At 35.0% G+C, this 27,885-nt stretch overlaps 4 protein-coding genes and 1 pseudogene across 16 annotated transcripts; 3 read left to right on the plus strand and 2 right to left on the minus strand.

The window, feature by feature from the left end:
- The first annotated feature begins 4,302 nt into the window (after positions 1-4,302).
- LOC105177589 (eugenol synthase 1-like) lies at positions 4,303-6,051 on the plus strand. Its single transcript, XM_088877503.1, has 6 exons — positions 4,303-4,328; positions 4,678-4,682; positions 4,803-4,936; positions 5,025-5,256; positions 5,332-5,535; positions 5,718-6,051. The coding sequence occupies exons 1-6, from the start codon at positions 4,303-4,305 to the stop codon at positions 5,915-5,917; spliced, it is 801 nt and encodes a 266-aa protein (XP_088733629.1). The 3' UTR covers positions 5,918-6,051.
- A 108-nt stretch (positions 6,052-6,159) lies between these two features.
- LOC148788911 (uncharacterized) lies at positions 6,160-12,643 on the minus strand (annotated as a pseudogene).
- Positions 12,644-14,788: 2,145 nt separating this feature from the next.
- On the plus strand, positions 14,789-16,428 carry LOC105175838 (eugenol synthase 1-like). The gene is made up of 5 exons (XM_011098448.3): positions 14,789-15,055; positions 15,173-15,307; positions 15,396-15,627; positions 15,705-15,908; positions 16,093-16,428. The coding sequence occupies exons 1-5, from the start codon at positions 14,876-14,878 to the stop codon at positions 16,290-16,292; spliced, it is 951 nt and encodes a 316-aa protein (XP_011096750.1). The 5' UTR covers positions 14,789-14,875; the 3' UTR covers positions 16,293-16,428.
- A 12-nt stretch (positions 16,429-16,440) lies between these two features.
- Positions 16,441-19,120, minus strand: LOC105175846 (F-box protein At5g49610). Of its 2 annotated transcripts, none has more exons than XM_011098470.3 (2): positions 18,900-19,120; positions 16,441-17,970 (listed from the first exon to the last, which is right to left on the minus strand). In XM_011098470.3, exon 2 carries the CDS (start codon positions 17,966-17,968, stop codon positions 16,697-16,699), a length of 1,272 nt encoding a protein of 423 aa, XP_011096772.1. In that variant the 5' UTR covers positions 17,969-17,970; positions 18,900-19,120; the 3' UTR covers positions 16,441-16,696. The 2 variants fall into 2 exon arrangements, with proteins under 2 accessions (XP_011096772.1, XP_011096763.1); XM_011098461.3 differs by having other exon boundaries at positions 18,850-19,120.
- A 2,544-nt stretch (positions 19,121-21,664) lies between these two features.
- Positions 21,665-27,520, plus strand: LOC105175856 (putative chloride channel-like protein CLC-g). 12 transcript variants are annotated; one of them, XM_088875779.1, is made up of 6 exons: positions 21,665-22,022; positions 22,622-22,684; positions 23,230-23,430; positions 23,789-23,969; positions 24,497-24,620; positions 27,156-27,520. In XM_088875779.1, the coding sequence occupies exons 3-5, from the start codon at positions 23,270-23,272 to the stop codon at positions 24,515-24,517; spliced, it is 363 nt and encodes a 120-aa protein (XP_088731905.1). In that variant the 5' UTR covers positions 21,665-22,022; positions 22,622-22,684; positions 23,230-23,269; the 3' UTR covers positions 24,518-24,620; positions 27,156-27,520. The 12 variants fall into 12 exon arrangements, 1 of the variants encoding a protein (XP_088731905.1); XR_016062900.1 differs by having other exon boundaries at positions 23,230-23,969; positions 24,501-24,620; XR_016062901.1 differs by having other exon boundaries at positions 23,230-23,338; positions 23,789-24,620.
- The last annotated feature ends 365 nt before the right edge of the window (positions 27,521-27,885 follow it).

The raw sequence follows: 27,885 nt of genomic DNA on the forward strand, positions 1-27,885 counted from the left end.
CTCCTTTTCTTCATTAAAGTTTTGGGGAAGAAAGGTTACTACATGAATACATACATCCCCACCACACCTTAAATCATTACCCTTCCATAAATGGAACTAGTCTCGAAATAATTAGGGGTTAATTACAATTAGACCCCTCTTAAAATGTAAAATTACACTTTTTTTTGAAAAAAATTTAAAATTAGACTTATATTTCCTCTGAAAATTCTCTGTTTACACCTTACCCATTTCTGTTAAGGTTTGTACAAAAAATGCTGACATTAACAAAAAAATTATATAAAATTTTAAATTTATTCCCCTTTTAACATTCTGAAATATATTTTTGTATTTATAAGTGGATAAGTATAATATATATTTATATAAAGAGAGTGAGGTTAATATCATTACATTTCTTTTCCTTTATATATACAAAATTGTTACATGAAAATATTAAATGAGGATTAAAATTTAAATTTTATGTCATTTTTTTAATAATATCATCATTGTTCATCCTAATGAAGAGGATAAGTGTAAAATTAAATATTTGGAGGGGGTGTAAGTGTATTTCAAAACTTTTTTAGGCGAAAGTAAAATTTTGTATTTTCAGAGGAAGTTTATGTATATTTAACCCAATAATTAATGGATAAAGAAATAAATCCAACATAAATAAATAAATAAATTTATGTGCACAAAAATAAATATTTAACACATAAATGTGAATCGAGGGAACCTTAGTAGCATTAGTATCTCGATCTAGCTCGTTTATAAGCCCCTCTTGATAATGGATCACGAGGAAAAAGTACATTTTTATTCGTCCAAAATACCAAAAACATTTTGGTCCCACTTCATTCACGAGTTATATTTTGGGCCACTCAAGAGTACCATCTTTGAACAGTTTTTGTCCTTGTCGTCAAGGTTAGGACTTAACAAATGGGAGGTGCTTATCTTCTCAAAATTCCCCAAAGCTGCAAATCGACTCACATATTCCCCTTTTCCAATACCCTTCTTATTTGCTTCTCTTTTACATCTTGAATTGGATGAATCATTTGAATAGTTTCTACAGATGTCTTGAAAATTGATGTTTGAAGTAATTTTGCACATATTTTTCGGTCAAATGACGAAATAGAGGAGGTTTGGAGTTGTAACTTCTGATTGAGAAAAATAATATTGTTAAATGATGTCAAAATAAATTTTTATTTCTCCCAACAACTTTGGGGAGAAATAAACAAGCGGTTTCGTGTAGGCCTTAAGACGTTAAATGCAGAAAATTAGAGTTTAAATTACAATACAATATTGTAATTAGCGATCAAATCATCTGTCTCGTTGCTACTACGTCACAGATCTCATACAAAAAGGAATCAATTAAATTGTCTAGGATATCAACCTTTGGTGCACTCCATCTGATGTACGTGATTGAACGTTCTCAAGAACGAACCTCATTCCAAACAAGCAGCTGAAACGGCTACTAGTTGCTCGCAAGTTAGATGATGTTCTGCTATTGTTCACGGTAGGGACACACACGTCTTTGTTCTGAAGATAGTCCACATCACCTATGTCAGAATCTCCTGTAACCCTATGCTAATAGGCGTTAAAAGATTATAGTAGATCAATAATTGATTGACGGAAAAGACAAGAGAAGTCGTTTCTCTTTTGAGAGAACAAGAGCAAAGAGAGAAAGAGATCAAGAGAGCATCAACTTGGATGTTTTATTTTCAGCAATGAACCCTCTTATTTATAAATTTCAACATGAAGCAAAGTTCAAATTGTCTTTCTCTTCTTCAAATGAAGAAGACAAGTTGGATTCTCTGGATAAAACCATTTTATCATATTATGAAGAGAAGCTCAATTTTGCTTCCTCTTCTCTTGAGGATAAGTACAACTTTGCTTTTTTTCAAGAAGGCAAATTTGATTTTGTTTCCTCTTCTAAAGTGGACAAGTTCGACTGTGCTCCTTCATAAGAAGACAAGTTCGACTTTGCTTCTTTTTCACAATAATTAATCAAATTAATTATTTTCAAAAATTTTATCATGGATAGTGTGGCCCTTTAGTTTCACTACTCAGCGAGACTTAAGCTTGTATTACATACAATATAATTGGTGACTAATTTGCTCAATAATTAAATTATATTTAATTAATCACTCTCAATTTAACTCATTAATTGGAGGGCACCCGTTACCATGAGTGACCACCTAGCAATAATCCATGGCACTAGAAAATAGGTGAACTTAATGAACATATAAGGGTGCGAATGCCATATAGATACATTCCCTCCATCAAATAATCTTCCAATTAAAGTCTAGGGCATGAAATTCGTAATTGGTTCACATCTTTGACTTTGATATCTATGTATCTATTCTATTTGTATGTCTCCTCAAACAACATAGAAAACTGATTTTCCTATTTAATTGGCAGCCGCGGCCACGGACTTCTGAAGAGTATACAACATAGAAAACATAAGAGATCACTATCATTTCATGATAGACAATGTATCCTTTCTTGGAACATACCAACCTTCATGCATGTTCCGACTGCACTGATACAAAGTCTTTGGTAACCATGTCAGCCATGACCAAGATACAACCGTCCCGTACATAAGGCTATTGTGGCTCCTCAAGTCAAAGGACAAATTCTTGTACTATTGCCGCCAAGGAGTTCTAGTCATACCGATCATGCCTCATTACCTTACATATGACAACTTCCGTGAGTTAGTTCAGTGAACTTGATAAATCCTTATCAAGCATCCACTAAAGTGTGCTGACGTCTTGTGTCATTGTCTATAAAATGTGACAATTGTCATATGAACTGAAAGTTTCTAAGTGTGAAAGAATGTGACCCATGACTAATTATTTTGGAAGGCCCAAACCCAATCCCCACCGAAAGGCCCTTCTATCACCAAGGCCCAAGTATTTCACTCAAACCCATAAACCGACCCAGTCCATTCTTGTACCCAACCCAGTTAGTTTATAATACACTCAACCCTAACCTTAAAATCATTTTTCACTCTCCCCTCTCTTCTCTCAATTCACAACGGCTGCATCTCTTCTCCTCTTTCTCAAACCGGCTCCTTAACTTCTCCTTCTCTCTGGTTCTTCAAAAATGGCTTTCGAATGGCATTGGGAAGGCACACCACCGCCATTTTCATTCCTCTCTCATCTCTATAAATTTCTTCTCTCATTCTCGTTTCATATAACCCCGAAAAATACTCTCTAAAATCTTTGTGATCTTGAAACCTTAGTGGTTGTCTAATCCTCTTCGTGTTTTCAGTTCTGAGTGAACGAAATAGGGAGTCTCTCTTGGTGAGAAAAGAAGGAGCAACCGTGGTGGTTATTGTGGTTGCCGACCTTTCTCATGGCCGTGTGTGACTACCTCGGATCTGTGGCTCTCTGAGCCGATGTATTACTGTGTTCTTTTACTGTTGTTTATCTATTTCTGTATATTTATCATTACTGTTGTAAATCTTGGCTTGTTGAGTTAGGAATTTACGAGCTTCCGCTGAAGTGTTTATAACTAACACTAAGGAATCATGGTCAATGCCCTATCTCGATCGATTCATCAACTTGGAACATTTTAAATCAAACTATAGAGGTTGATTTCGTGGTCACCATCCTATGCACAACCCTACCCTGTAGTATAATGATCTAAGTGCTTCAACCAAATGCGTACAAGTATTGCATAAAGCATAAGATGAAGTTGGCCAAAAAACAATTCTAATATTAACATTTTTATTGAAAAAAATCATTTAAAATTAATGACAATGAGCCAACAATTGGTTTGACTATCACCAATTCTAACACATATATGCCTTTTTGCTTATTTGTTGGATACTAGAGTGACCCACTTATTTATACACTTCAAATATGTGAAGTCTTTGCTAATACTCTAAAGAAAGAGACAGAGAAAAGTATATATAAAAAGTATTTTGAGAGAATGTGTAGTTATCAATTCACTTGTACTTTCACTTGTATTGTTTGAGAGCACCATATTTATATTTATAAGTATACTCAATCCTATTTCAAAAAGGATCGTGCATTTAGAAAATTCAAACTCTATTTTAAATATAGAGGTCAAATTTATCGCGACATCCCACGATAAATAATATAAATAATAGAGTTTGGAATACATAAACACATGTAACCATATTATAATTATTAACCCTAGCAAGTTTCGGGCCCATTGTCATTATGAATTTATTTTCTTTTGTGGCCAGACTAATAGTCCTGAAATTATCTACAATTTTGACTATAATTGATACCAATGTTATGTCGTGGACACAATATTGTACACCCATTTCTATAAGTTCGGTTAAATGTCCCCAATGTTATAATGTGGACGGCGCCACAGTTTCAATGGTATTCATTTAACACCTCTTCTTGGCATTTAAATCGATCTGGAAGGAACACCTGCCGATTATGTGTGTACCATATAACTTCCTAAAAACAGTGTCCAAACAGAAAAAGATGTAGACTGCAGTGACTATAAAGGCCATACAAGACTTGAGGAGAAATCAAGACAGGAAAAAAAAAATGGCAGTGCAGAAGAACGAGAGCAAAATCCTTGTATTTGGAGGGACTGGATACATTGGGAATTACATAGTAAAAGCAAGCATCAAATTGGGACATCCCACTTATGTTTTCTCAAGGCCTAACTCCAACAAAACTGAAATGCTCAATCAGCTTCAATCCATGGGTGCTATCGTAGTCAAAGTACACTCCCTCTTATTATTATTATTATTATTATGTAATGATCGAACGCTAATGTCTGTGTGAGGACGGTCATATATGATTCTTTTCTTACGTGTTTAAGTTGCCTTGATATTCTTGCAGGGAACAAGGACGAGCACGACAAGCTTGTTTCACTGCTTAGGGAGGTTGATGTGGTGATATCTGCATTGGCTTATCCTCAAGTTCTTGATCAGCTAAAAATCATTGAGGCTATCAGGGTTGCTGGTAATATTAAGGTAAGGAATAATGCTACTCTGCTGTAGGAGAAGGAAAGATTACTGATGCTGATATATCCCAACACTGATCCAATGCTACAATTCTTAGAGATTTCTGCCATCCGAGTATGGTGTTGATGAGGATAGGGTGAGTGTGTTGCCTCCATTCGAAGCATTCCTTGAGAAGAAGAGGAAAATCAGACGAGCCGTAGAAGCAGCAAACATCCCTTACACTTTTGTATCTGCAAACTGCTGTGGTGCTTACTTTGTCAACTTCTTGCTCCATCCTTATGAGCAAAAAGAAGAGATCATCACGGTCTATGGCAGTGGCGAAGCCAAAGGTGAAAACTTCAACCATATATCTCAATGCACATTTTTTCAGTTAATAATAGGCACCACGTTTTCGCTCGTTTTAGCTGTGCTGGTTTATGAAGAAGATATTGGGGTTTTCACTATTAAAGTGGCAGCTGATCCGAGAGCATGCAACCGCGTGGTGATATACCGGCCAGCAGTCGACTTGATATCACAGCTTGAATTGATTTCTTTGTGGGAGAAGAAAACAGGGAGAAGATTTAACAAGGTTCATCTCCCAGAGGAAGAAATGGTGACCCTTTCAGAAAGTAAGTATAACTCTGAGATATTCTGATACTTCATCCACATGCCAGATTCAGACACCGTGTGTATCTTAATTCATGATATGTGAGTTTGTGAGACAGAGAAAGCGAGACACAGGTAGAGTGAGAGAATACTTTTAAAAAATTTTGACAGTGTGAAATACTGATTACTTGATTTATTCTTCCAGCTTTGCCACATCCTCAGAATATACCAATCTCCATCCTTCACAGTGTCTTTGTAAAGGGCGTAACAACGAACTTTGAGCTTGGGGAGAATGATGTTGAGGCTTCTGCATTATATCCAGACCTGAAAGTGACTAGCGTTGACGAGCTCCTCGACATTTTCCTGTGCAATCCGCCTAAGCCTGCTAATGCATCATTTGCATAAAAGTTGTAGAGAGTTAAGACAGTTGCTCATTTTCTCATACACTTGTGACAAGATTGTTTCCCGATTTACAAAGAGTTCATGTATCTATGTATTTATGCTTTAATCAAACGGTAATAAAGATTCAATGATTGGCAAGATTACCTTAAAGGAAAGAAGCAACAAACAAGAAAAAATATATATATATATTTTATAGGTGATACGGTTATACACAACTTAAGTGTTAACTTGGCAAGCAGGGTGCAGGAGCAGATGATGCATGGGTTGATATTTTGCACAAACCTCGCCTCTTTTCTTCATTTTCTTCTTCCCTCCATGATGGAATATAACAAAGACGGGCATTCTGTCAGCATCAAATAATTACTATGGTCACAGGAGATCTCGCTCTTAAGCTAAATTTGCCATGAGATGAGACTGTTCACATGAGGAAAATAACTGTAAACAAAAGGAAGATTTTCCTTGTTCACATCAACCTTTCTCATAAGTTGCAAATGATGATCATAGGCATATAGGTCATTGACTTTGGACCTGAAAACTAATTCAGCATAAATTCCCACACAATAAACTGGAACAAATCTCTCATGCAATCCACTGTACTGATACTATATTGCTTTTCCCAACCTTCACCACCTAAACTCCTCAAGATCCACACATCAATTTGGTTCATGTGTTGACTGTAGAAATTGGTATCGTAGCGGAAGCATGAAATTATAGAAGAGAACAATAAAAGTTCTTGAAGGAATGTTAGAAAATCTGAAAGTATTTCACTCTATTTCTATCTGTCAAGATTACAACGAAGAAGAAGACTTTCTTCTTTATAAGTGGGCTACAACTGTCTTCAACTAAACTGCACTAGTACAACTGTCTTTAACTAAATCGCACTAGTGTTGCTAAAGGCGTGAAAGTGTTTAATCAAAGGAAAATTAAAATGCGACAACAACAACTAATAAAAGCGCATTCTTCACAACACGATTGAGAATCATCTTCATCCATCTCAGTTCTGCTCTGCTGAAGCTACTTCAATCTGCAGCTGCAACTCCCTTCTTTTACACTCCCCTCTCAAGCTGAACTTATCAAAATATTCACTAAGTTCAGCTGGGAGATTAATGACATGAATTTTGAGCTAGGTAAAATCTTGGTGAAGATGTCAGCTGGTTGATCCTTGGAGGCAATATGTGCAGGTGCTATAAATCCTTCCTTGTATCTGTCACGCACTATATGACATTCTATTTCGATGTGTTTAGTCCTTTCATGGAATACAGGATTTGTTGTTATATACAATGCGGCTTGATTATCACAATGGAAGGGAATAGGTAAAGGAACCTCAATCCTTAAATCCTTAAGTAGGCTATGAATCCATATAAGTTCACAAGTGGTAGATCCCATACTTCTATATTCAGCCTCGGCCGTAGATCTTGCAACAGTAGTTTGCTTCTTTGTCTTCCATGAAATTAGGCTCCCTCCTAGAAATATACAATATCCAGTTAGAGATCTCCTAGTTTCCTTGCAGGTGGCCCAATCCGCATCACAAAATGCTTCTAAATTGAAGTTGTCTTCAGAGTTAAAAAACAGTCCTCTATGCTTTGTTCCCTTCAAGTATTTGACTAGGTGTAATGCTGCATTCCAATGATCCTCACATGGTTGCTGCATAAACCGACTTAGTTGTTGGGTAGCATGGCAAATATCAGGCCTGGTAAAGCCTAGATACAACAATCCACCCAATAGTCTTCTATAGGAGTCTGGCCTGACAAGCTGTTTTCCTGCACCTGCCTTTAGCTTTAATCCTGCTGGTAATGGTGTGTTTGTAGCTTTACATTTTGTAAGCCCAGTATCAGCAACAATTTCTTTTATGTATTTGCATTGAGTAATGATCATTCCAGCATCATTCCTGCCAATTTCCAAACCAAGGAAGAATATGGCCTTTCCTAGATTCTTTATAGTAAAGAGCTCATGTAATTTTACCTAAAAATCAGTAATGGTTTTCTCACATGGTCCTGCAAGCAGCACATCATCAACATATACCAAAAGACAAAAGAAACCAGTATTTGTGACAATGGTGAATAAGCAATGATCAATTTTAGATTGAACAAAATCAATCTTTTCTAATTGCTTTGTAAATTCCAAATTCCATTGTCTATATGCTTGCTTTTAGGCCATAAAGGGATCTTTTCAGTTTACAAACATGTCCCTTTGGAACTTCATATCCCTCAGGAGGATGCATGTATATTTCTTCTTCTATGAATCCATGCAAAAAAGCATTGTTAATGTCAAGTTGATGCAGAAACCAATGTCTTTTACATATAACAGCTAATAGGATTCTAATGGTGCCAGCTTTGGCTACAGGAGAGAAGCTATCAATGTAGTCTATGCCCTCAATTTGGTTATACCCTTTTGCTACTAATCTAGTTTTGTATCTGTCTATACTACCATCAGGCTTAAGTTTCAGTTTGTACACCCATTTGCTTCCTATAGCCTTTTTTCCTTTGGGTAATTCAGTAATGTCCCAAGTGTTGTTATTTTCTAAGGCCTCTATTTCTGTCTGCATAGCTTCTATCCATTGTCTTTACTTAATGGCATCATCATAAGTCTTAGGTTCCTGTGGCAAGTTATTAGTGGCATACATGCATGTGTTCATGTCATTAATAAGCTTAACAGAGAGGATGTCATTCTGATCTTTGCTAAAGGAACATACATAATCCTGTAATCTAGTAGGTTTAGTGATCTGCCTATTTGATCTTCTTATGCCAAGGTTTTCTGAGTTTTGTTCAGGTTCTATATTATCAGAAGTATTACTTTCTATGTCACCTATTATTGGTACTAAGGTTTCATTTTCTTCTTCAAAATAACTAGTATCAAATTTAGAATTCATTAAAGATTCATGACAGGATATAGGATCACTTTGTTTATCAACAAAAGGAAAAATGTCCTCTTTAAAAACCACATCCCTAGAGACAATAATAATTTTTCTGTTTGCATCATATATCTTATAACCCTTTTGATTTGGGGCATATCCCAAGAAAATCCCTTTTATAGCTCTTGTGTCAAACTTTAGTTTATGAGGTAAAATATTAGTGACAAAGCATAAACACCCCAATGTTCTAAGGTTAGTGTAATTGACAGATTTGTGCATTAACAACTCATAAGGGGTTTTCCAATTTAATACAGGTGTTGGTATTCTATTGATGATATAAGTAGAAGTTAACAAAGCTTCAATCCAAAACATCTTAGGCATATTGGCTTGGAACATTAAAGATCTTGCAACTTGTAATAAATGTTTATGTTTTCTTTCAACAATGTCATTTTGTTGTGGTGTGTAAGTGCAAGTGGTGTGGTGTATTATACCTTCTTCCTTAAAAAAACTTTGACATTGTTCACTTAAAAATTCTGATCCATTGTCAGTTCTAATCCTTTTAATCCTCTTATCAAATTGAGTCCAAGTCATTTTATGGAATTCCTTTAGCAAGTTAAAAGTTTGGGATTTCTGTTGCATAAGGTATATCCAAGTGCATCTACTATGGTCATCTACAATAGTTAACATGTAACTACAATTAGAGATAGAGTATTCATTATAGGGCCCCCATATATCAACATGTATAAGATCAAAACATGCATCACTTTTAGTATTGCTAGAAGAGAAGGGAAGTCTCTGTTGTTTTGCCTGTGGGCATACATCACAGAAGGTTTTGTAAGCTCTATTCTTGTCAATTAAACCTGTATGAATCAATACATCATGGGATAAATGGCCTAATCTTCTATGCCATATTTCTGGTTGAACAATAGATACAGTAAGGCTTGCATTTCTGTATTTACACAGTATGTCATCTATAAACCTCTTGTGAAATGACTTAGTTTTGAGGACATAAAGTTTCCCTATTAAGCATGCTATGCCAATGACCTCCTTAGTTTTGTGGTTCTACATGATACAATGAAATTTTGAGAATTCAAAGGTTATTGAGGTACAACTACATAATCTGCTTACAGACAATAAATTGAATTCTAAGCCTGGAACATGCAATACATTTTCAAGTGTTAGTTTGGCATTCAATTTAATATTTCCTGTGAATTTGACCTTGTGTTCAGTACCATCTGCTAACCTTATATGAGAATTCTGTGTATAAGTTTTAGCATGATCAAACATAGAGTTATCATTGCACAAATGGGCAGTGGCTCCACTATCAATAATCCATAGGTTAGAATTTTCAGTTTTAGAGAAATCATATTCAGAACACTTACCAGAGAAGTCATAGTTTTCAGCATGTGTACCTGCAGAATTCTATGACCTCATATCTTCAATCAGTCTGTGGAATTATGATCTTATGAGTTCTGTGACAGACTTATCATCCATGGTGCTATTGACCTTTTCATCTCGAGTTTTGAGAGCTGTTGCAATTCTGTTTCCAGCAGCTATGTTGGCTTTCTTTTGATCTAAGAATGGTTTGTACCATTCTAGATATCCAATAATTTCGAAGCACACCTCCTTTAGATGTCCAGACTTCCCACAGTGTTTACATATCAAGGATTTCTTATCAGCAGCAACCTTTCTCTTCTGAAAGTTTCTTGAAAAATCCGATTTATTGTAAGCTTGCATGGCCATGTTTGATGTGGTGTATGTCTGTATAGAATTCGTCTCCTTTTGTTCTTCAACATTAAGAACCATAGAGTAGGCCTTATTGTTGTCCGGTAGAGGCTCCATCGCCAAAATTTGATTTCTGACATGCTCATACTTCTCATTCAATCCCATAAGGAATTGAATAAGTTGATCATTTCCTTTGATTTCTGCATTGTGCTTTATTGCCCCACACGTACATCCACATGTGCATTTTTCCGTTCGTGTAACACACTCCAAATCGTCCCAGAGCTTCTTTAATTTTGAGAAATAGGCTAATACACTCATGGAACCTTGTGAAGTTGAAATAAGTTCTTTCTTGAGGCGAAATTCCATAGGGCCATTGTTTTGGCCGAATCTGTTTTCTAGTTCTGTCCACAATTCTCTGGAACTGGTTGTGTACATGAAGCTCTCTGCTACTTCTCTTGTCATGGAGTTTAAAATCCATGATGCAACCATGGAATCAGTTCTTATCCATTGTTCAAAGTCCCTTTCATTGCTTTCTGGTTTCTTTATGTCTCCATTGATGAAACCCAGTTTCATCTTCGCTTTCAATCCCAATTTTATTGAACGGCTCCAAGAAAGAAAGCTCGATCTATCCAGTAACGTAGTCACCAGGCTTAAACCTGGATTATCTCCTGGTTGCAATTTAAAAATTTCTGGAATCTCAGCCATTGTTGTTCTGTATGCGTTTCTTGATTTCAAGAAAATTTGGTTGTGGAATTTCTTTGTGAAACGGATCAGAGACCATCAAAAGATGGCTCTGATACCATGTAGAAATTGGTATCGTAGCGGAAGCATGAAATTGTAGAAGAGAACAATAAAAGTTCTTGAAGGAATGTTAGAAAATCTGAAAGTATTTCACTCTATTTCTATCTGTCAAGATTACAACGAAGAAGAAGACTTTCTTCTTTATAAGTGGGCTACAACTGTCTTCAACTAAACTGCACTAGAACAACTGTCTTCAACTAAATCGCACTAGTATTGCTAAAGGCGTGAAAGTGTTTAATCAAAGGAAAATTAAAATGCAACAACAACAAGTAATAAAAGCGCATTCTTCACAACACGATTGAGAATTATCTTCATCCATCTCAGTTCTGCTCTGCTGAAGCTACTTCAATCTGTAGCTGCAACTCCCTTCTTTTACATTGACGACCAAGAAATGCCCCCCATTTCAAATATCCGATCATGAATTCCGCCAGTGTTTGGGAGTGGTATCTTCTCAAACTTTTCAACATCCACTGGCATTGATACAATATACTCGTTATGATCAACATTTGGAACCCAATGTAGAGCTGCTATAGCAAAAATTGGTTGGTAACCCAACCAACCAAACAATCCAGAGGGAGGTCCATCCACTACTCTCCATGATCGACTCTCTATGTTCATAATCTCGCAGCAATGTACCTTAAGTCATCCTGAAACAAGTGCACCAACTTATACCTCTTTGACTCATGGCAAAATCCTAATCCATATGATTCATGATCAGGGGAAGACCTAGTTGCCAACAGAATTGGTTTCATCTCCCTAGTGACAGGGTTCAAGACAATTAGTCCTCTTCTCCTCATACAGTTATCAAGAACAATCAAACCATTGAATGTTGCTCTAGTTTGGCCCATACAAGTTGTATTGTACTCTTTCGTCGTGCCTTTGTCATCTTTAATTTCCAGAAACTTTATGTAAAACAACGAAGGTGGGTCAATAGGGGCCAATGACGTACAGGCATAAATGGAACTAGTCTGGAAATAATTAGGGGATAATTACAATTAGACCCCTCTTAAAATCTAAAATTACACTTTTTTTTCCAAAAAAAATTTAAATTATACTTACACTTAATCTGAAAATTCTCTGTCTACACTTTACCCCTTTCTATTAAGGTTTGTACGAAAAATGCTGACGCTAAAAAAAAGTTACATAAAGTTTTAAATTTAGCCCCCCATTTAACATTCTGAAGTATATTTTTGTATTTATAAAGGGATAAGTATAATATATATCTATATAAAGAGAGTGATGTTAACATCACTACATTTCTTTTTCTTTATAACTACAAAATGATTACTTGAAAATATTAAATTGAGGGTTAAAAATGTTACCTTTTTTTTAATAATATCATCATTTTTCATCCTAATGAAGAGTAAAATTAAATTTTTGGAGGGGGTGTAAGTGTATTTCAAAACTTCTTTGGGCAAAAGTGAAACTTTATATTTTCAGAGTAAGTTTAAGTATATTTAACCCAATAATTAATGGATAAAGAAATAAATCCAACATAATTAAATAAATGTATGTGCACAAAAATAAATATTTAACGCATAAATGTGAATGGAGTGAATCTGTAGCAGCATTAGTATCTGGATCCAGCGCTCCTCTTGACAATAGATCACGAGGAAAAATTACATTTTTTGTCGGTCCAAAATATCACAAGAACTTTAGTCCCACTTTATTCACGAGTTATATTTTGGGTTACTCGAAAGTACCATCTTCTTTCAACATTTTTAGTCCTTATCGTCAACATTAGACTTAACAAATGTGAGGTGCTTATCTTCCCAAAATTCCCCAAAGCTGCAAATCGACTCACATATTCCCCTTTCGCAATATCCTTCTTATTTGCTTCTTTTTTACATCTTGAATTGGATGAATCATTTGAATAGTTTCTATAGATGTCTTGAAAGTTGACGTTTGAAATAATTGAGCACAAATTTTTCGGTCAAATGACGAAATAGAGGAGGCTTGGAGTTGTAACTTCTGCTAGAGAAAAATAATATTGTTAAATGATGTCGGAATAATTTTTTATTTTCTCCCAACCACTTTGGGAGAAATAAACAAGCGATTTGGTGTAGGCCTCAAGAAGTTAAACGCAGGGAAAAGTAAAGTTTAAATTACACTATAATATTATAATTAGCGATCAAATCGCTCGTCTCCTTGCTACTCCAACACGAATCTCACGCAGAAAGGAATCAATTGTATTGTTTAGGACACCAACCTTTAGTGCACTCCATTTGATGTACTGATACGGGGCTTTTTTGTAACCACGTATTTACATAACCATATCAGTCATGACCAAGATACAGGCGCCCCGTACACAAGGCTATTGTGGCTCCTCAAGTCAAAGGACAAATTCCTGTACTATCGCAGCCAAGGAGCTCTAGTCATACCGATCATGCCTTATTGGCTTCCATATGACAACTTTTGCGAGCCGGCTCAATGAACTTGATAAATCCTTATCAAGCATCCACTAAATTATGCAAACGTCACACATCATTCTCTATTAAATGCGACAATCGTCATATGAACGCATTACTTAGTGTAAGTTTCCAAGGAATTATGGCCAATGCCCTATTTCGACCTATTCATCGACTTGAAACATTTTAGATCAAATCATAGAGGTTCATTTCATGGTCACCATCTGTGCGCAACTCAACCCTGTAGTATCATGATCTAAGGGTTTCAACCAAATGCGTACAAGTATTGCATAAAACATAAGATGAAGTTGGCCAAAGAACAATTCTTAATATTAACATTTTTATTTGAAAAAAGATCATTTAAAATTAATGACAATGAGCCAATAATTGGTTGGCTTAACGATCACCAATTCTAACAAATATGTCTTTTTGGCTTAATTGTTGGATACTAGAGTGACCCACTTGTTTATACGCTTCAAATATGTGAAGTCTTTGCTAATGCTCTAAAGAAAGAGACGGAGAGAAGTATGCATAAAAAGTATTTTGGAAGATTGTGATGTGATCAATTCACTTGTAGTTTTACTTGTGGTGTTTGAGAGTACCATATTTATATTTATAGGTATACTCAATCCTATTTCAAAAGGGATCGCACATTTAGAAAATTTCAAACTCTATTTTAAATTTAGACGTCAAATACATCCCAACATTTCACGACCAATAATATAAATAATAGAGTTTGAAAAAGGTAAACACATGTAACGATATTGGAATTATTAACCCTAGGAAGTTTCGGACCCATGGTCATTATGAATATATCTCCTTTTGCTGCCACACAAGTTGTCCTGAAATTAGCTACAATTTTGACAATAATTGATACCAATGTCATGTCATGGACACAATATTGACACCCATTTCTATAAGTTCCAGTACTGCTAGGAAATGTCCCCACTGTTATAATGTGGAGGGCGCCACAGTTTCAATGAAATTCATTTAACACCTCTTGTTGGGATTTAAATCTATCTGGAGAAAGGAACATGACGAATGCAAAAAATGTGCCGATTATGTGTGTACCTTATAACTTCCTAAAAACAGTGTCCAAACAGAAAAAGATGTAGACTGCAGTGACTATAAAGGCCATACAAGACTTGAGGAGAAACCAAGACAGGAAAAAAAACAATGGCAGTGCAGAATAACGAGAGCAAAATCCTTGTATTTGGAGGGACTGGATACATTGGGAGTTACATAGTGAAAGCAAGCATCAACTTGGGACATCCCACTTATGTTTTCTCAAGGCCTAATTCCCACAAAACTGAAATGCTCAATCAGCTTCAGTCCATGGGTGCTATCATAGTCAAAGTACACTCCATCCCTCTTATTATTATTATTATGTAATGATCGAATGCTAATGTCTGTGTGAGGACGGTCATATGTGATTCTTTTCTTACGTGTTAATTTGCCTTGATATGCTTGCAGGGAACGATGGACGAGCACGACAAGCTTGTTTCGCTGCTTAGGGAGGTTGATGTGGTCATATCTGCATTGGCTTATCCTCAAGTTCTTGATCAGCTCAAAATCATTGAGGCTATCAAGGTTGCTGGTAATATTAAGGTAAGGAATAATGCTACTCTTTTGTACGAGAAGAAAAGATTACTGATGCTGATCTATCCGGACACTAATTAAGTGCTACATTTCTTAGAGATTTCTGCCATCGGACTTTGGTGTTGAAGAGGATAGGGTGAGTGTGTTGCCTCCTTTCGAAGCATTCCTTGAGAAGAAGAGGAAAATCAGACGAGCCGTAGAAGCAGCAAACATCCCTTACACTTTTGTTTCTGCAAACTGCTTCGGGGCTTACTTTGTGAACTTCTTGCTCCGCCCTTATGAGCAAACAGAAGAGATCATCACTGTGTATGGCAGTGGCGAAACCAAAGGTGAAAACTTTAACCATATATCTCTTTTGCGCATTTCTTGAGTTAATAACAAGCACGACATTTTCGCTCGTTTTTAGCTGTGCTGGTTTATGAAGAAGACATTGGGGTTTTCACTATCAAAGTGGCAGCTGATCCGAGAGCATGCAACCGTGTGGTGATATACCGGCCAGCAGCCAACTTGATATCACAACTTGGATTGATTTCTTTGTGGGAGAAGAAAACAGGGAGAAGATTTAACAAGGTTCATCTACCAGAGGAAGAAATGGTGACCCTTTCAAAAAGTAAGTATAACTCTGAGATATTCTGATACTTCATCCACATGCCAGATTCAGACACCGTGTGTATCTTAATTCATGATATGTGTGTGTGTGTGTGATAGAGAAAGCGAGACACAGGTAGTGTGAGAGAATATTTTTAAAAAAATTTGACAGTATGAAATACTGATTACTTGATTTATTATTGCAGCTCTGCCAGATCCTCAGAATATACCAATCTCCATCCTTCACAGTGTCTTTGTAAAGGGCGTAACAGCGAACTTTCAGCTTGGGGAGAACGATGTTGAGGCTTCTGCATTATATCCAGACCTGAAAGTGACTAGCGTTGACGAGCTACTCAACATTTTCCTGTGCAATCCGCCCAAGCCTGCTAATGCAGCATTTGCATAAAAGTTGTAGAGTGTTAAGACAGTTGCTCGTTATCTCATACACTTTGTGACAAGATTGTTTCCCGATTTGCAAACAGTTCATCTATCTATGTATTGATGCTGTAATTAAACGGTAATAAAGATTCAATGATTGGCAAGATTACCGTAAATGAAAGAAACAACAAACAAGAAAAAATATATAATATATATTTTACAGGTGATTCGGTTACAGACAACTTAAGTGTTAACTTGGCAAGCAGGGTGCAGGAGCAGATGATGCATGGGTTGATATTTTGCACAAACCTCGCCTCTTTTCTTCATTTTCTTCTTCCCTCCATGATGGAATATAACAAAGACAGGCATTCTGTCAGCATCAAATAATTCCTAAGGACTATGGTTACAGGAGATCTCGCTCTTAAGCTAAATTCACCATAAGATGAGACTGTTCACATGAGGAAAATAACTATAAACAGAAGGATGATTTTCCTTGTTCACATCAACCTTTCTCAAAAGTTGCAAATGATGATCATAGGCATATAGGTCATTGACTTTGGACCTGAAAACTAATTCAGCATAAATTCCCACACAATAAACTGGAACCAAATCTCTCATGCAATCCACTGTACTGATACTATATTGCTTTTCCCAACCTTCACCACCTAAACACCTCAAGATCCACACATCAATTTGGTTCATGTGTTGACGAGACACAAAACCAAGAAATCCCCCCATTTCAAATATCCGATCATGAATTCCGCCAGTGTTTGGGAGTGGTATCTTCACAAACTTTTCGATATCCACTGGCATTGATACAATATACTCGTTATGATCAACATTTGGAACCCAATGTAGAGCTGCTATAGCAAAAATTGGTTGGTAACCCAACCAACCAAACAATCCAGAGGGAGGTCCATCCACTACTCTCCATGATCGACTCTCAATGTTCATAATCTCACAGCCAATGTACCGTAAGTCATCCTGAAACAAGTGCACCAACTTATACCTCTTTGACTCATGGCAAAATCCTAATCCATATGATTCATGATCAGGGGAAGACCTAGTCCCCAATGGAATTGGTTTCAGCTCCCTAATGACAGGGTTCAAGACAATTAGTCCTCTTCTCCTCATACAGTTATCAAGAACAATCAAACCATTGAATGTTGCTCTAATTTGGCCCATACAAGTTATATTGTACTCTTTCATCGTGCCCTTGCCATCTTTAATTTCCAGAAACTTTATGCAAAACAACGGAGGTGGGTCAATAAGGGGCCAATGATGTACAGGCATAGACTGCAGTTCGGAGACCTTGGCTTCAACAGAAAAATTGATTTTCATGGCTGATGACACTGAAGTGTTTCCAACAATGGAAGATGGGAGGCCCTTTGTAACTGGACTCAAAAATATTAATCCAATATCTGATCGTCGTAGATGGGCATGAATGAAAGTAGGACTATTAACAATCTCATACCACGACTTACAAACAAACCTCGAAGTCTGTAGGGATTCAAGTGGAAGCCTGACAATGATGTCGAAAATGCAGTCTTTTGGGAGATAAGGTACAGAAACAAGAATATCTTGTGGTTCCTTGTTCCAGTGCTGCTTCTTTTGGTTTTCTTCAAGCTCCCTTTTCAACTTTATTCTTTCTTCTACCAGCCTTAGCAAGCTAGTAGTTTTGCTGACCAATGGTTTTGTATTCATGCCTGTAAATTGCAAAAGAACCTCAGCATATACTTTGTGAAATATTGTTAAAAAGCAACAAAGCAGAGGTAAAGTACTACACAATCCTGAATTCAGGTGAAGGGAAAATTAAAATCTGAAGACAGACGTGCTGAAAACTTTCTAAAAACAGTGTTTAGAGTGAGAATCTACATTAACACCAGTCTCTTTAAACTAGCACCAGCTACTGCATCAACAACGGCTTTGATCAACCATTAATGTACTGTCAACTCATAGATAACACTACCTAAATTACGCATAAATGGAATGGAATCAATAGACTATATTTTCTCTCCTTGCTAGCTATGATATTGGTGACTGTTACAAATACTTTTCAAGAACAAGTATACACAGCTCAACTTTGACCAAAGTCTTCAAAAGCTAACTACATCTGGAGTGTGTCTCTGTTTTCAGCTATACATTTTCACTGCTTCATACTCTAATATTCCATCAAACAAGAAAAAGAAGGAAATTCCAACAAAGCTATCACACGACCACGACCATCTTACCTTGAACTGACATAACCATTTCATGATATATGTATATATTTCACGTGTAAACAGATATCCAAGCATCCGATCCTAATCCTCTCATCTCTTCACCAAAAATAAAGAAAGGCTTCATTTTTAATTCATCTATCGATAATCTATTCGCTTTCCCCATACAGAACGGGAAAAACACATCATAATCTCCCAAAAAATCACCGAAAATGATTGAACTTCCAAGGAATGCTCAGAGACGAGTAAAAATACAGCATATGTCATAAATTCATCATTCCCATGAAATCTTGAAATAACTGAAACACTAGTCATAACCCACAAACTGAAACTTCAGAAACAAGAAGTGGTCTCTACACATGCTACCTTTCTCGTGTGAATTTTGAGGTCACAGGAGTGATCTCTACACATACTACCTGCTTCTAAATACTATGCGAGTAAAGGGGATGATCGTGATCTCCCATGCGTCGCACTTCTCGAGGCTTGTGCACAAGGCCACGCAGATGCAGTATACAAGTCTGTTTGATTCTTGTGCTGTTGAGCCAAAACCTTGTTCCCTTGGATCAATCGGCAGTCGTTTGGCTTGACTGTCTTATGGTTTTCCTTTCTTTTCCTCCATCTATTTTTCTGGATTTTCTACCTTCGTGGGTCCATTCTTAAATTTATTTATTTTTATTTTGGTGCTCTTTTATGGAACTAGTTCTTCATTGCCACAAAATCAAATAAATAAAATCAAATTGAAATGGGTTTTCTTGAAATAAAAATTTTGTCTAATGAACTATGTTCTTATTGTATTATTTCATGTAATATCGACTTTATTTTAAGTTTCAAATGAACATAAGTTTCCATCTTTTCATAATTTTTGCCTAGATAATGTGACCCATTCGGTTTACCCCACTAGATTTGACCCGGTCCGACTACTTTAAATACTAATTCTTTCTCACTTTTTCTTATAACCCAAACCCTAATCACTGACTGTGGTTCTCTCTCTCGTGAGTGTGCACTTGCTTTAAATACTAACTGTGTTCCTTGTCTAATTGTGATATTGTTTTAGATCTCTAATTTTAGATTTAGATCTATGTTATTCTGAATTTTTATTCTTGTAATTCATAGATCTGTAAATCCAGTGATATATGTAATTATAATTTGCTCCAAATCCCATCCCATTCCGACCCTCTCCTCTCAAATCCTGCTCTCCTTTTTTTTTTTAAATATTATATATTAATATTTATATTTTCAATAAATATCATTATTTATATACAAGATTATACATATTATATCTATAATTTGAGATGTAATATCGACTTTTTTATAAGATTCAAATGAACGTAAGTTTCAGAGATTAGGTTAAGTCTCTGGCTGTATCACACTCAAACGTAAAATCGTTACTAATCCATAACTCTATATCAATTGTGATATTTATTTCTTAATCTATTAATACTTCTTATTATCCTCTTATCAAGAACAATCCTTGCTATTTTCCCCTACTTGGTCGAGCTCCCTCATTTCTCTGTTATTAAATTCTTGACCTTTCTATTATTATTCTACACTTTATAATGTGATATTCTATCAATTTTGTCTACTTATTACCTTGTGCCCTTTTTTTATGCACCAACCCCACCCCTATTTACAGGGGACTTTTTTTTAGGATAAAATGCATAAAACCCCTCTATATTTTAAAAAGTCTGCAAAAAAAAAAAAAAAAAAATCCCTGTTTTTAGAATAGGCTAAAGCTCCTATTAGTTTTGTAAAACTCAGGTCAATCGCCCTTCTCTGTTAAATCCAACTAACTGTGTTAATTTTTTAAAAAATGATCGTTATACCCTTACTTAATATATATTATTTCTTATTTTAATGACCATTGGATCGTTTTTTATCAAATATTGATCGTTAAATCTAATCAATTAATCTCAACCGTTAGATTTTAAAAAAATAAAAAGTCTAGATTCAACAAATTATTTAAGTTATATTATATATAAATAATTTAATATTTTAAAAATATATTATTGTTATATATTAAAAAAAAACTAACTACCCCATCCACCCCCTTGCGCCCCCCACCCCCCAACCATCTTGTCGCCGGCAATAAGATTTTGTTAAAATCCTCATATCTCTATAAATTCTTTACCAAATTGAGTGAGGCCGGCTTCGTTAGAATCGTTTTGAAGAGACTAGTCTGATGGAAGTTTTCTAAGATCGAGATTCGATCGGACGGAGACGAATCAACGGCAAACATGTTCGGTGATCGTTGTTTGATCCCATTCCAACGAACACGGTCTTATATATATTTAAATTTGGTGTGAATCGGGTGTCTATATTTTTATATATCGTGATTGTTGATTAAATTTTTTTATCTCATTAAATATATAATAAAATAATAATTAAAATAATTAAAATTGTTCAACCATCACTATTATTATCATTATCATTATTATTAGATTAATTCATAAAAATCACTAAATTTTGACATAAATTTATAAATAATAAATAGATTCCATAATGCATAGTATGTATCCTGATATAAATATAAAACTCAAAAATAGATAAAACAAATCATAAGTGAATGACTTGTCAATTTAAAAAAAGCATAACGTAATACAAATATATATATATATATATATATTAAAATATAACATAATATTTATGTATGTCATATTAAATATAACATTATATATTAATATTTATATTTTCAATATATATAATTAATTATTTATATACAAGATAATACATTGCGCAAGATTATACATATTATATCTATAATTTAAGATATAATATCGACTTTTTAATAAGATTCAAATAAACTTAAGTTTCCATCTTTTCATAATTTTTGCCTAGATAATAATTATTATAGCAAGTTTTTTTTTAATAAAGAAATATGTAACGTGTTATATATTATTGCGTTGGTGCAAAGAAATATTGTCTTCTTTCACTACTGTAATAATGCACAGAAGCAGCTTGAACGATGATGAACAGCAACCTGGAGACTAAGGATGGTAGAAGTTGCTGAAGCTGGGATAACAACTTTTTAAGTGAAAGAGCGCTTTTTCAACATTGTTGTATTTTTCAGTCTTTAAGAGTTGTTATTAGAATTTGTACGCGTTAGTTAATGAAATAGCAACTTTTACTTTGTTAGTCTACTAGCCGTTGTGAAACTGCTGCTTCCGTCTTCCCTATATAATGTCTCAGACTTTGGTGAGATACAGCCACAGGGCGATTTCTTGAATCATCAAGTTACAACTTCTTTTCATTTCTTCTTCTTCTACCAAGAATTCAATTAGTCCCGGAGCACGAATTCCAGGAAATCGATTTCTTGAATCATCAAGTTACAACTTCTTTTCTCTTCTTCTTCTTCTACCAAGAATTCAATTAGTCCTAGAGGAAGAATTCCAGGAAATCGATTTCTTGAATCATCAAGTTACAACTTCTTTTCTGTTCTTCTTCTTCTCGACACTTTTTCTTTTACCAAGAATTGTTGAATGCAAGAATTCAATTAGTCCCAGAGGACGAATTCAACTGGAAATCGAAAGATCAAGATTCAGGTACATATGTGGCTGGTGTTTTTTTGGGGTTTCTTGAAAATTTTCCGTGGTTTTGAATTTTTTTCTTCAAGTTTTGAGTGGAGATTCCACCATTCTTTGGCTTTTAATTCCTTATATTACTCGCGTCTTGCTTTTTAGGGAGGTCTTGAATATGAACCCACTTTCTTGTTTTTAGTTCTGTTATGCAGGGTTTGCAATTGCGAGTACATTGTGCCTCATGGTTTCTTAGTCTGATGAAACAACCGGTTCCCTTTTCTTGTTTAGTTTTTTTTTGCCCCCCATGTTTTCTTGTGGTGACGTTAAATCTTGGAAATATCCACAAACGAATGGGTGTTGTTTACAAGACTTTACGCCATTATCTCTAATTTTCCTTTGAAAGGATGTTCACTGTCGTTTCTGCTTTTCATTTCCCTGTTTTCATGGATGTGTTTTTCTATTACTTTCATCTTTGGTTAAAGAAAAGTCGGTCGTCAAATTGTTGTGAATTAGATATGGTTCTTTTTTCTCTTTTTGGTTGCAGTGAATTAAATATGATATTGCTGCTGCCTTGTGGTTCTATTAAAAAATGACGGAAATATTCTAGTGTTTTTTATTGTCAGGCTCCAGTGCATCTACAGCTTCTGGGAAAAATGAAGAAGATGGCACTTTCATTGTATCCCCAGGTTTCTAATTACCTTAGTTTATATTTTTCAATCATTCTTAAAGCTTATCATATGTATTTGATTTATAATGTGTGAATACAATTGAATTGTACATTTTGCACTTGTTCTTCCAGTCATGTATATGACGTTTTGCCAATTTCACTTATTCTTAATGCTAATCAATGGTTAGGCTAGCACTAAAACCATGTTCTATGGGCCGACTGCCATTGATTGTGGATGAAGTTGGCTCTTGGCAAATTTGTTAGATTGTATATAGCTCTCGAAATGATTTTATGGTTGACGAATTTCAGTCCTCCACCTGTGATTTTTCATGGTCAACGAGGTCTTGTTTTCTATGTACTTGATTATATAGACATGTCTTAGCCTTTTGTCTGAGTTATCCATTAATCCAGTGGACATAAATCGTGTTCAATTTTAGACTGATCCTACCTTAATAGGGAAATTGATTTGAGAATCATCTACCTCTTGTCCCTTTTGCTTGTCCTTTGGCTTTTAGTCATCAGACAGCTTTTGCCATCTAACTGAAGTGAAGTTTTTATTAGCAGGATTATTGAGAATGATTTTTTCAAGCAAGACTAGAGGACTATGGGAACAGTTGATATATTTCAGTATATATTCATCAAGTGGACACTTTGTTTTCTTATTGGAGTTATTGTGAGTCTCCTTGGGTTCCTCAACAACCTTGCCATTGAAAATATAGCTGGTGTGAAGTTTGTTATAACCTCCAATATGATGTTGGCTAGAAAGTAAGAAAAACTCTTGTTTTTTAAGTTCACATGCTTCTGAAATATGTTTATCTTGTTGAGCTTCAGTTAAACCTTTCTATGGTTATTGATTTCTTCATCATGCCTTTTCATATGCATATCTTTTAGCATTACTAATTGCTCCATTTTTGTATGTCTGTAGACTGAACTGAAAGGAAAAGGTCTTCTTCATATTTGGTTGAGATCTTTGATTCTGTTATTTAGCTCAGATCTAGACTGATGCCCCAACCTGGGGATTGCTACATTTTTCTTCCCTACTCCCTTGTCTCCTTGCCCAATTTTGTCGTGATGGTATATGTGTGTACTCATGTATATTTATCAGGTTTAAATGTGTGGACAGGTTTGTTGTTGCTTTCATTGTGTTTGCTTCTTCAAATCTTGGCTTGACATTTTTATCAAGTTTGGTCACTGGTTTGGTAGCACCAAAGGCTGCTGCTGGTTCAGGTATACCAGAGGTTAAGGCTCACCTGAATGGTGTAGACGCACCTGCAATATTTTCGTTTCGAACTCTGGCTGTCAAGGTATTTCAGAATTTTGTTGAATTGTTTTCTCTCAACATATATATATGTATAGGTATATAGATATATATTATATAAGGTATGTATATATGCATGTAGATCCTTTTGCCTACTCACATAGATTTATTTATGTTACTGGAAGCTTGCCAATTAACTATTTATCTGTATGACTGAGTGTGTATAAATTTGATGCCCTGGTGTTGACTGCATTTCTGAACCTTGATTAGACCTATATAATTGTGTCATCAATATGAAATGAATATTACTCATTATTGTTTGCAAAATTATACACATGAATGTCGTGGTCTCCTCAAAAAAATGCTCTAAAGGAATGCCTTCATCGAGGGGAGGTACGGTGAAACATTTTGCAGATTCTTTTGCTTGCTGCACTCAAGCTGGATACTTTTCTATTTTGTTGTCCTAGACCTTCAAAATGTGCCCCAATTCATGCATGCCAGTAGGTTAGGAGCAGCATGCCTGCTCTTAGTCTCCTGAGGTTCATCCTTAAAATATCTGATAACCCTCTTCAGTCAGTTTGCAGAAAAGGGTAGCAAAACACCCAACATTATGTGTTACAACTACTCGAAGGTAATGGGAAGTCATGTAGTGACAGCTTGACTTCAATCAACATATGCGTCACATTCTAAGCCATAAGTAAGTTTTTATTTCCTACTATTATGATTTTCATATCTCAGTTTCTTTACAATTCTGTTTTAATGCATACTATGTGATATGAAGGCAATATCTGTTCTTTTCTTTTTTTTCTTGTTCTTTTCCCTGCGAGTCATAACACATATTGCATGCAATTACAGAATGCTATCAACTTACATGAGAAATCATTTTTCGGTACTATGTGTAACATGCATTTATTCGACTGTATAAGTGAAGCATGTGAGTGAGTATAGGTGATCTACACTCATTATTAGAAGGCTGAGGGTTGGAGTCTAAATTTGGTTTGTCAATTTTGTGCGAACTAAAGTAATCTCATATTCTTAAGAATTGTGTGGGGAATCAAAAGGATTGAGTAGGAAATTTAAATAATAAACTGAAACACACATGGGCTACAAAAAGTATGTATTTTTACAATATTTTGAGCTTAATGGTGGCCGGTGTGGCTATATTTTTCTCTTTCTATTTTTCTAACTGAAAAGTAAGTCATGTTTTATGTTCATTCTTCTCTGTCAATTTTTTTTGCCATATTTGAATGTCAAGATAAAGGTGAAACCATTGCTTTTATACTTTGTAAACTTAAAAACCTAAAGCTCTGTCTGGTTTCTGTGAAAAGTTCAACGTTATCATCGTTGTAATTTGGAAGAGATAGGAATTGCAATTTTTGGGGCCATATTAGAATATGAGGATGCAAGTGTAGAGTTGAGTGTTAAATTGAAGAACGAACCTCCATTTGTTTTTGTAAATTTATCTTGGTTTATTCGTTGTGTTGGGTTTTGTTCATGGGCTTGCGTTGGAGTTTTTTGATGTCATTTATTTATCATTTTGTATAATTATACACAAACATCATGTTTATTCATGTTGTTGACATCTTCGACTTTGCACGTGTATCACATAAAATTTTGTTGGAAAATCTTTATTGTTCAATCATGTACTGTTTTATTTGTGAACTTTGATAATGGAATACTATATCAAAATATAGGATGGTTGTCTACATGCCATTTTTCCACCGAGATTTGGTAGTTGGTACGTCTTTGTCAATATATATAATTTGCAAAATTGTGAAACGATTTTAAAGAACATGGAGTTTTGGTAACTATAATAGTCTCATACATGAGAAATCATATGATTTGCATTTGAGGATTTAACTATAGTCTATATTTCACAAATTTGTTTTGTCTTATCAAATGCTTTTGTTTTCTAAAATAGTGAATTTACTACAAGCTTTTTTCTTGCATATGCATGAATTTTGTCCAATTGCTAGTATGAAAAAATGTTCTTCCACCATCAACTCTTTTGTTTTCAAATCAACTCTTTTGTTTTCAAATCAGCATGAGATTAGATTGCACAATTAATTTACTTTTTTTAAAAAAAAATCACTATATATCTGTATCTATAAATATATAAGTAATGAAGTATAAAATCTATGTAATAATTCTTTTTCTGTAAGTGCATGATATGGTCGCATACTTAGACCTCCAAGAAAAATCATATTTTATTTTTGTTGTAATGAAACTAAATATGAATAGCTTTTATAATCATAAAAAGTACTTCAAAATCATTCATTTGATTAAACGGATGAAATGTCGCATTTGTATTAAATATTTTATAAGTTTTTGAAGACGCTAATTAACAAGAGACATTATTAACTATATTAACATTTGTCAGTATAAATATACACCAAATTGAAAAATAGATTAATTAAATTGGCATGTAGACAACCGTTCAATATTTTAGTATATGATGCTTTATTATTGATGTTTACAAGTAAAATAAGTTGTGGTTTGCACAATGACGATTTTCTAGCAAACTTTGTTGTGGGGCACTTGCAAACTTCATCTGTCAATAACATGAATAAATATGGTGTTCCGTAAAATTTGTACAAAATTTTAAATTAATGACAACGAAAAATTTCTAAAAAAGCAAATCTTGGAACAAAACTTAACACAAGAATAATTGAGAATAAATTTGCAACATCAGTGGAGAATTGTTCTCCAATTTAGGCTTCAACTCTCCAACTTGCGTCCGCAGTATTCTCTAAGGCCTCAAAAGATTGTATTCCCACTCTTTCTAGATTATAATGGTGAGAACGTAGAGCTTTAATAATAGAAATCGGGGGACTTTTGGTTTTTAAAGTTTACAAAGGGAACATGCAATGGCATTAAACTTTACTTGATTTTCAGATATGAGAAAAAAATTGACATAGAGGAAACAAATAGGAACATGGACTTGTTATTCAGTAAGAAAAGTGAGAGAGAAATGTGTAGTTACATAGGTTATCATTTGGTTTTAAATGTTGTCAAGGTGCATCCTTTGTGCCAGCCAATGTATGTTTAGTTTAATATTTAAGTTTCTTACAGCAATCTTTTGAACACCCACACACCTCTTAGGAACATGAGGTTATTCAAGTAAGCACATATTGCAAACCAAATGAAGACTCTAAACACCTCAGCGCCTTCATGGACGAGTATGTAGAGAGATTGCATGTTTTTCTCATTCTTTTCTTTTTTATTTTTACAGGCTAACATCAGATCGAAAGATTGCAATTGGAAGTCAACATACTTGAGGGTAATGGTTTTCCGTATAACACCTAACGCTATTGAAGACGAACTCAAGTTCTCAACACAAGAGCTTTTCCTAATTGTACGCACCAGTATCCACCTGATGAGTTCAAGTGATTCTGAATACGAGGCTCTCGAGGACAAATGAGGAGTTTTGTCTACTGTCAATTAGAATAGTTTGTTAGTATTTTAGCTTTTTTGATATTAAAAGTTAGGCGCCTTAGAATTTTGAAGTCATAGTCAAAAAGATGTAAAAGGAATGTTTCTCCAAGAAAATGTAATCCCACGTTGCTGGTTGAGATGAAATTTTAATTTCCCATCCAATCTTTTTTGCCTGGTTTCCAAGAGGTCTTTAAATTCCATGAAATTGCAAAGGCACTAATTTCCTGTGTAAGTCAACCATTCCATGCGGAAGGCACACTAATTCCCTGCATCAATTTCAAATTTCCACATAAAATGCTATTGATCCAAAAACAGACAAGAAAATCAGGCCAGCCTGCTCCATTAAACTTGTCAAATTTTTTAAAGGACTCACACAAGAGAAACGTTCTTATCTATTTCCTCTTAATTTTCTCTATTCTTTCCACCTTTTTTTTGTCACTGCACCACACTGGCAACGTCCTCTCCTTTGAAACCACACATATACATAAACTCCTCATCTCCAAAAATATATGAAATACTGAGAATTA

This window comes from Sesamum indicum, linkage group LG2, assembly GCF_026168435.1.
Source record: "Sesamum indicum cultivar Baizhima isolate 11 linkage group LG2, ASM2616843v1, whole genome shotgun sequence".
NCBI classification, from domain to species: Eukaryota; Viridiplantae; Streptophyta; class Magnoliopsida; order Lamiales; family Pedaliaceae; genus Sesamum; species Sesamum indicum.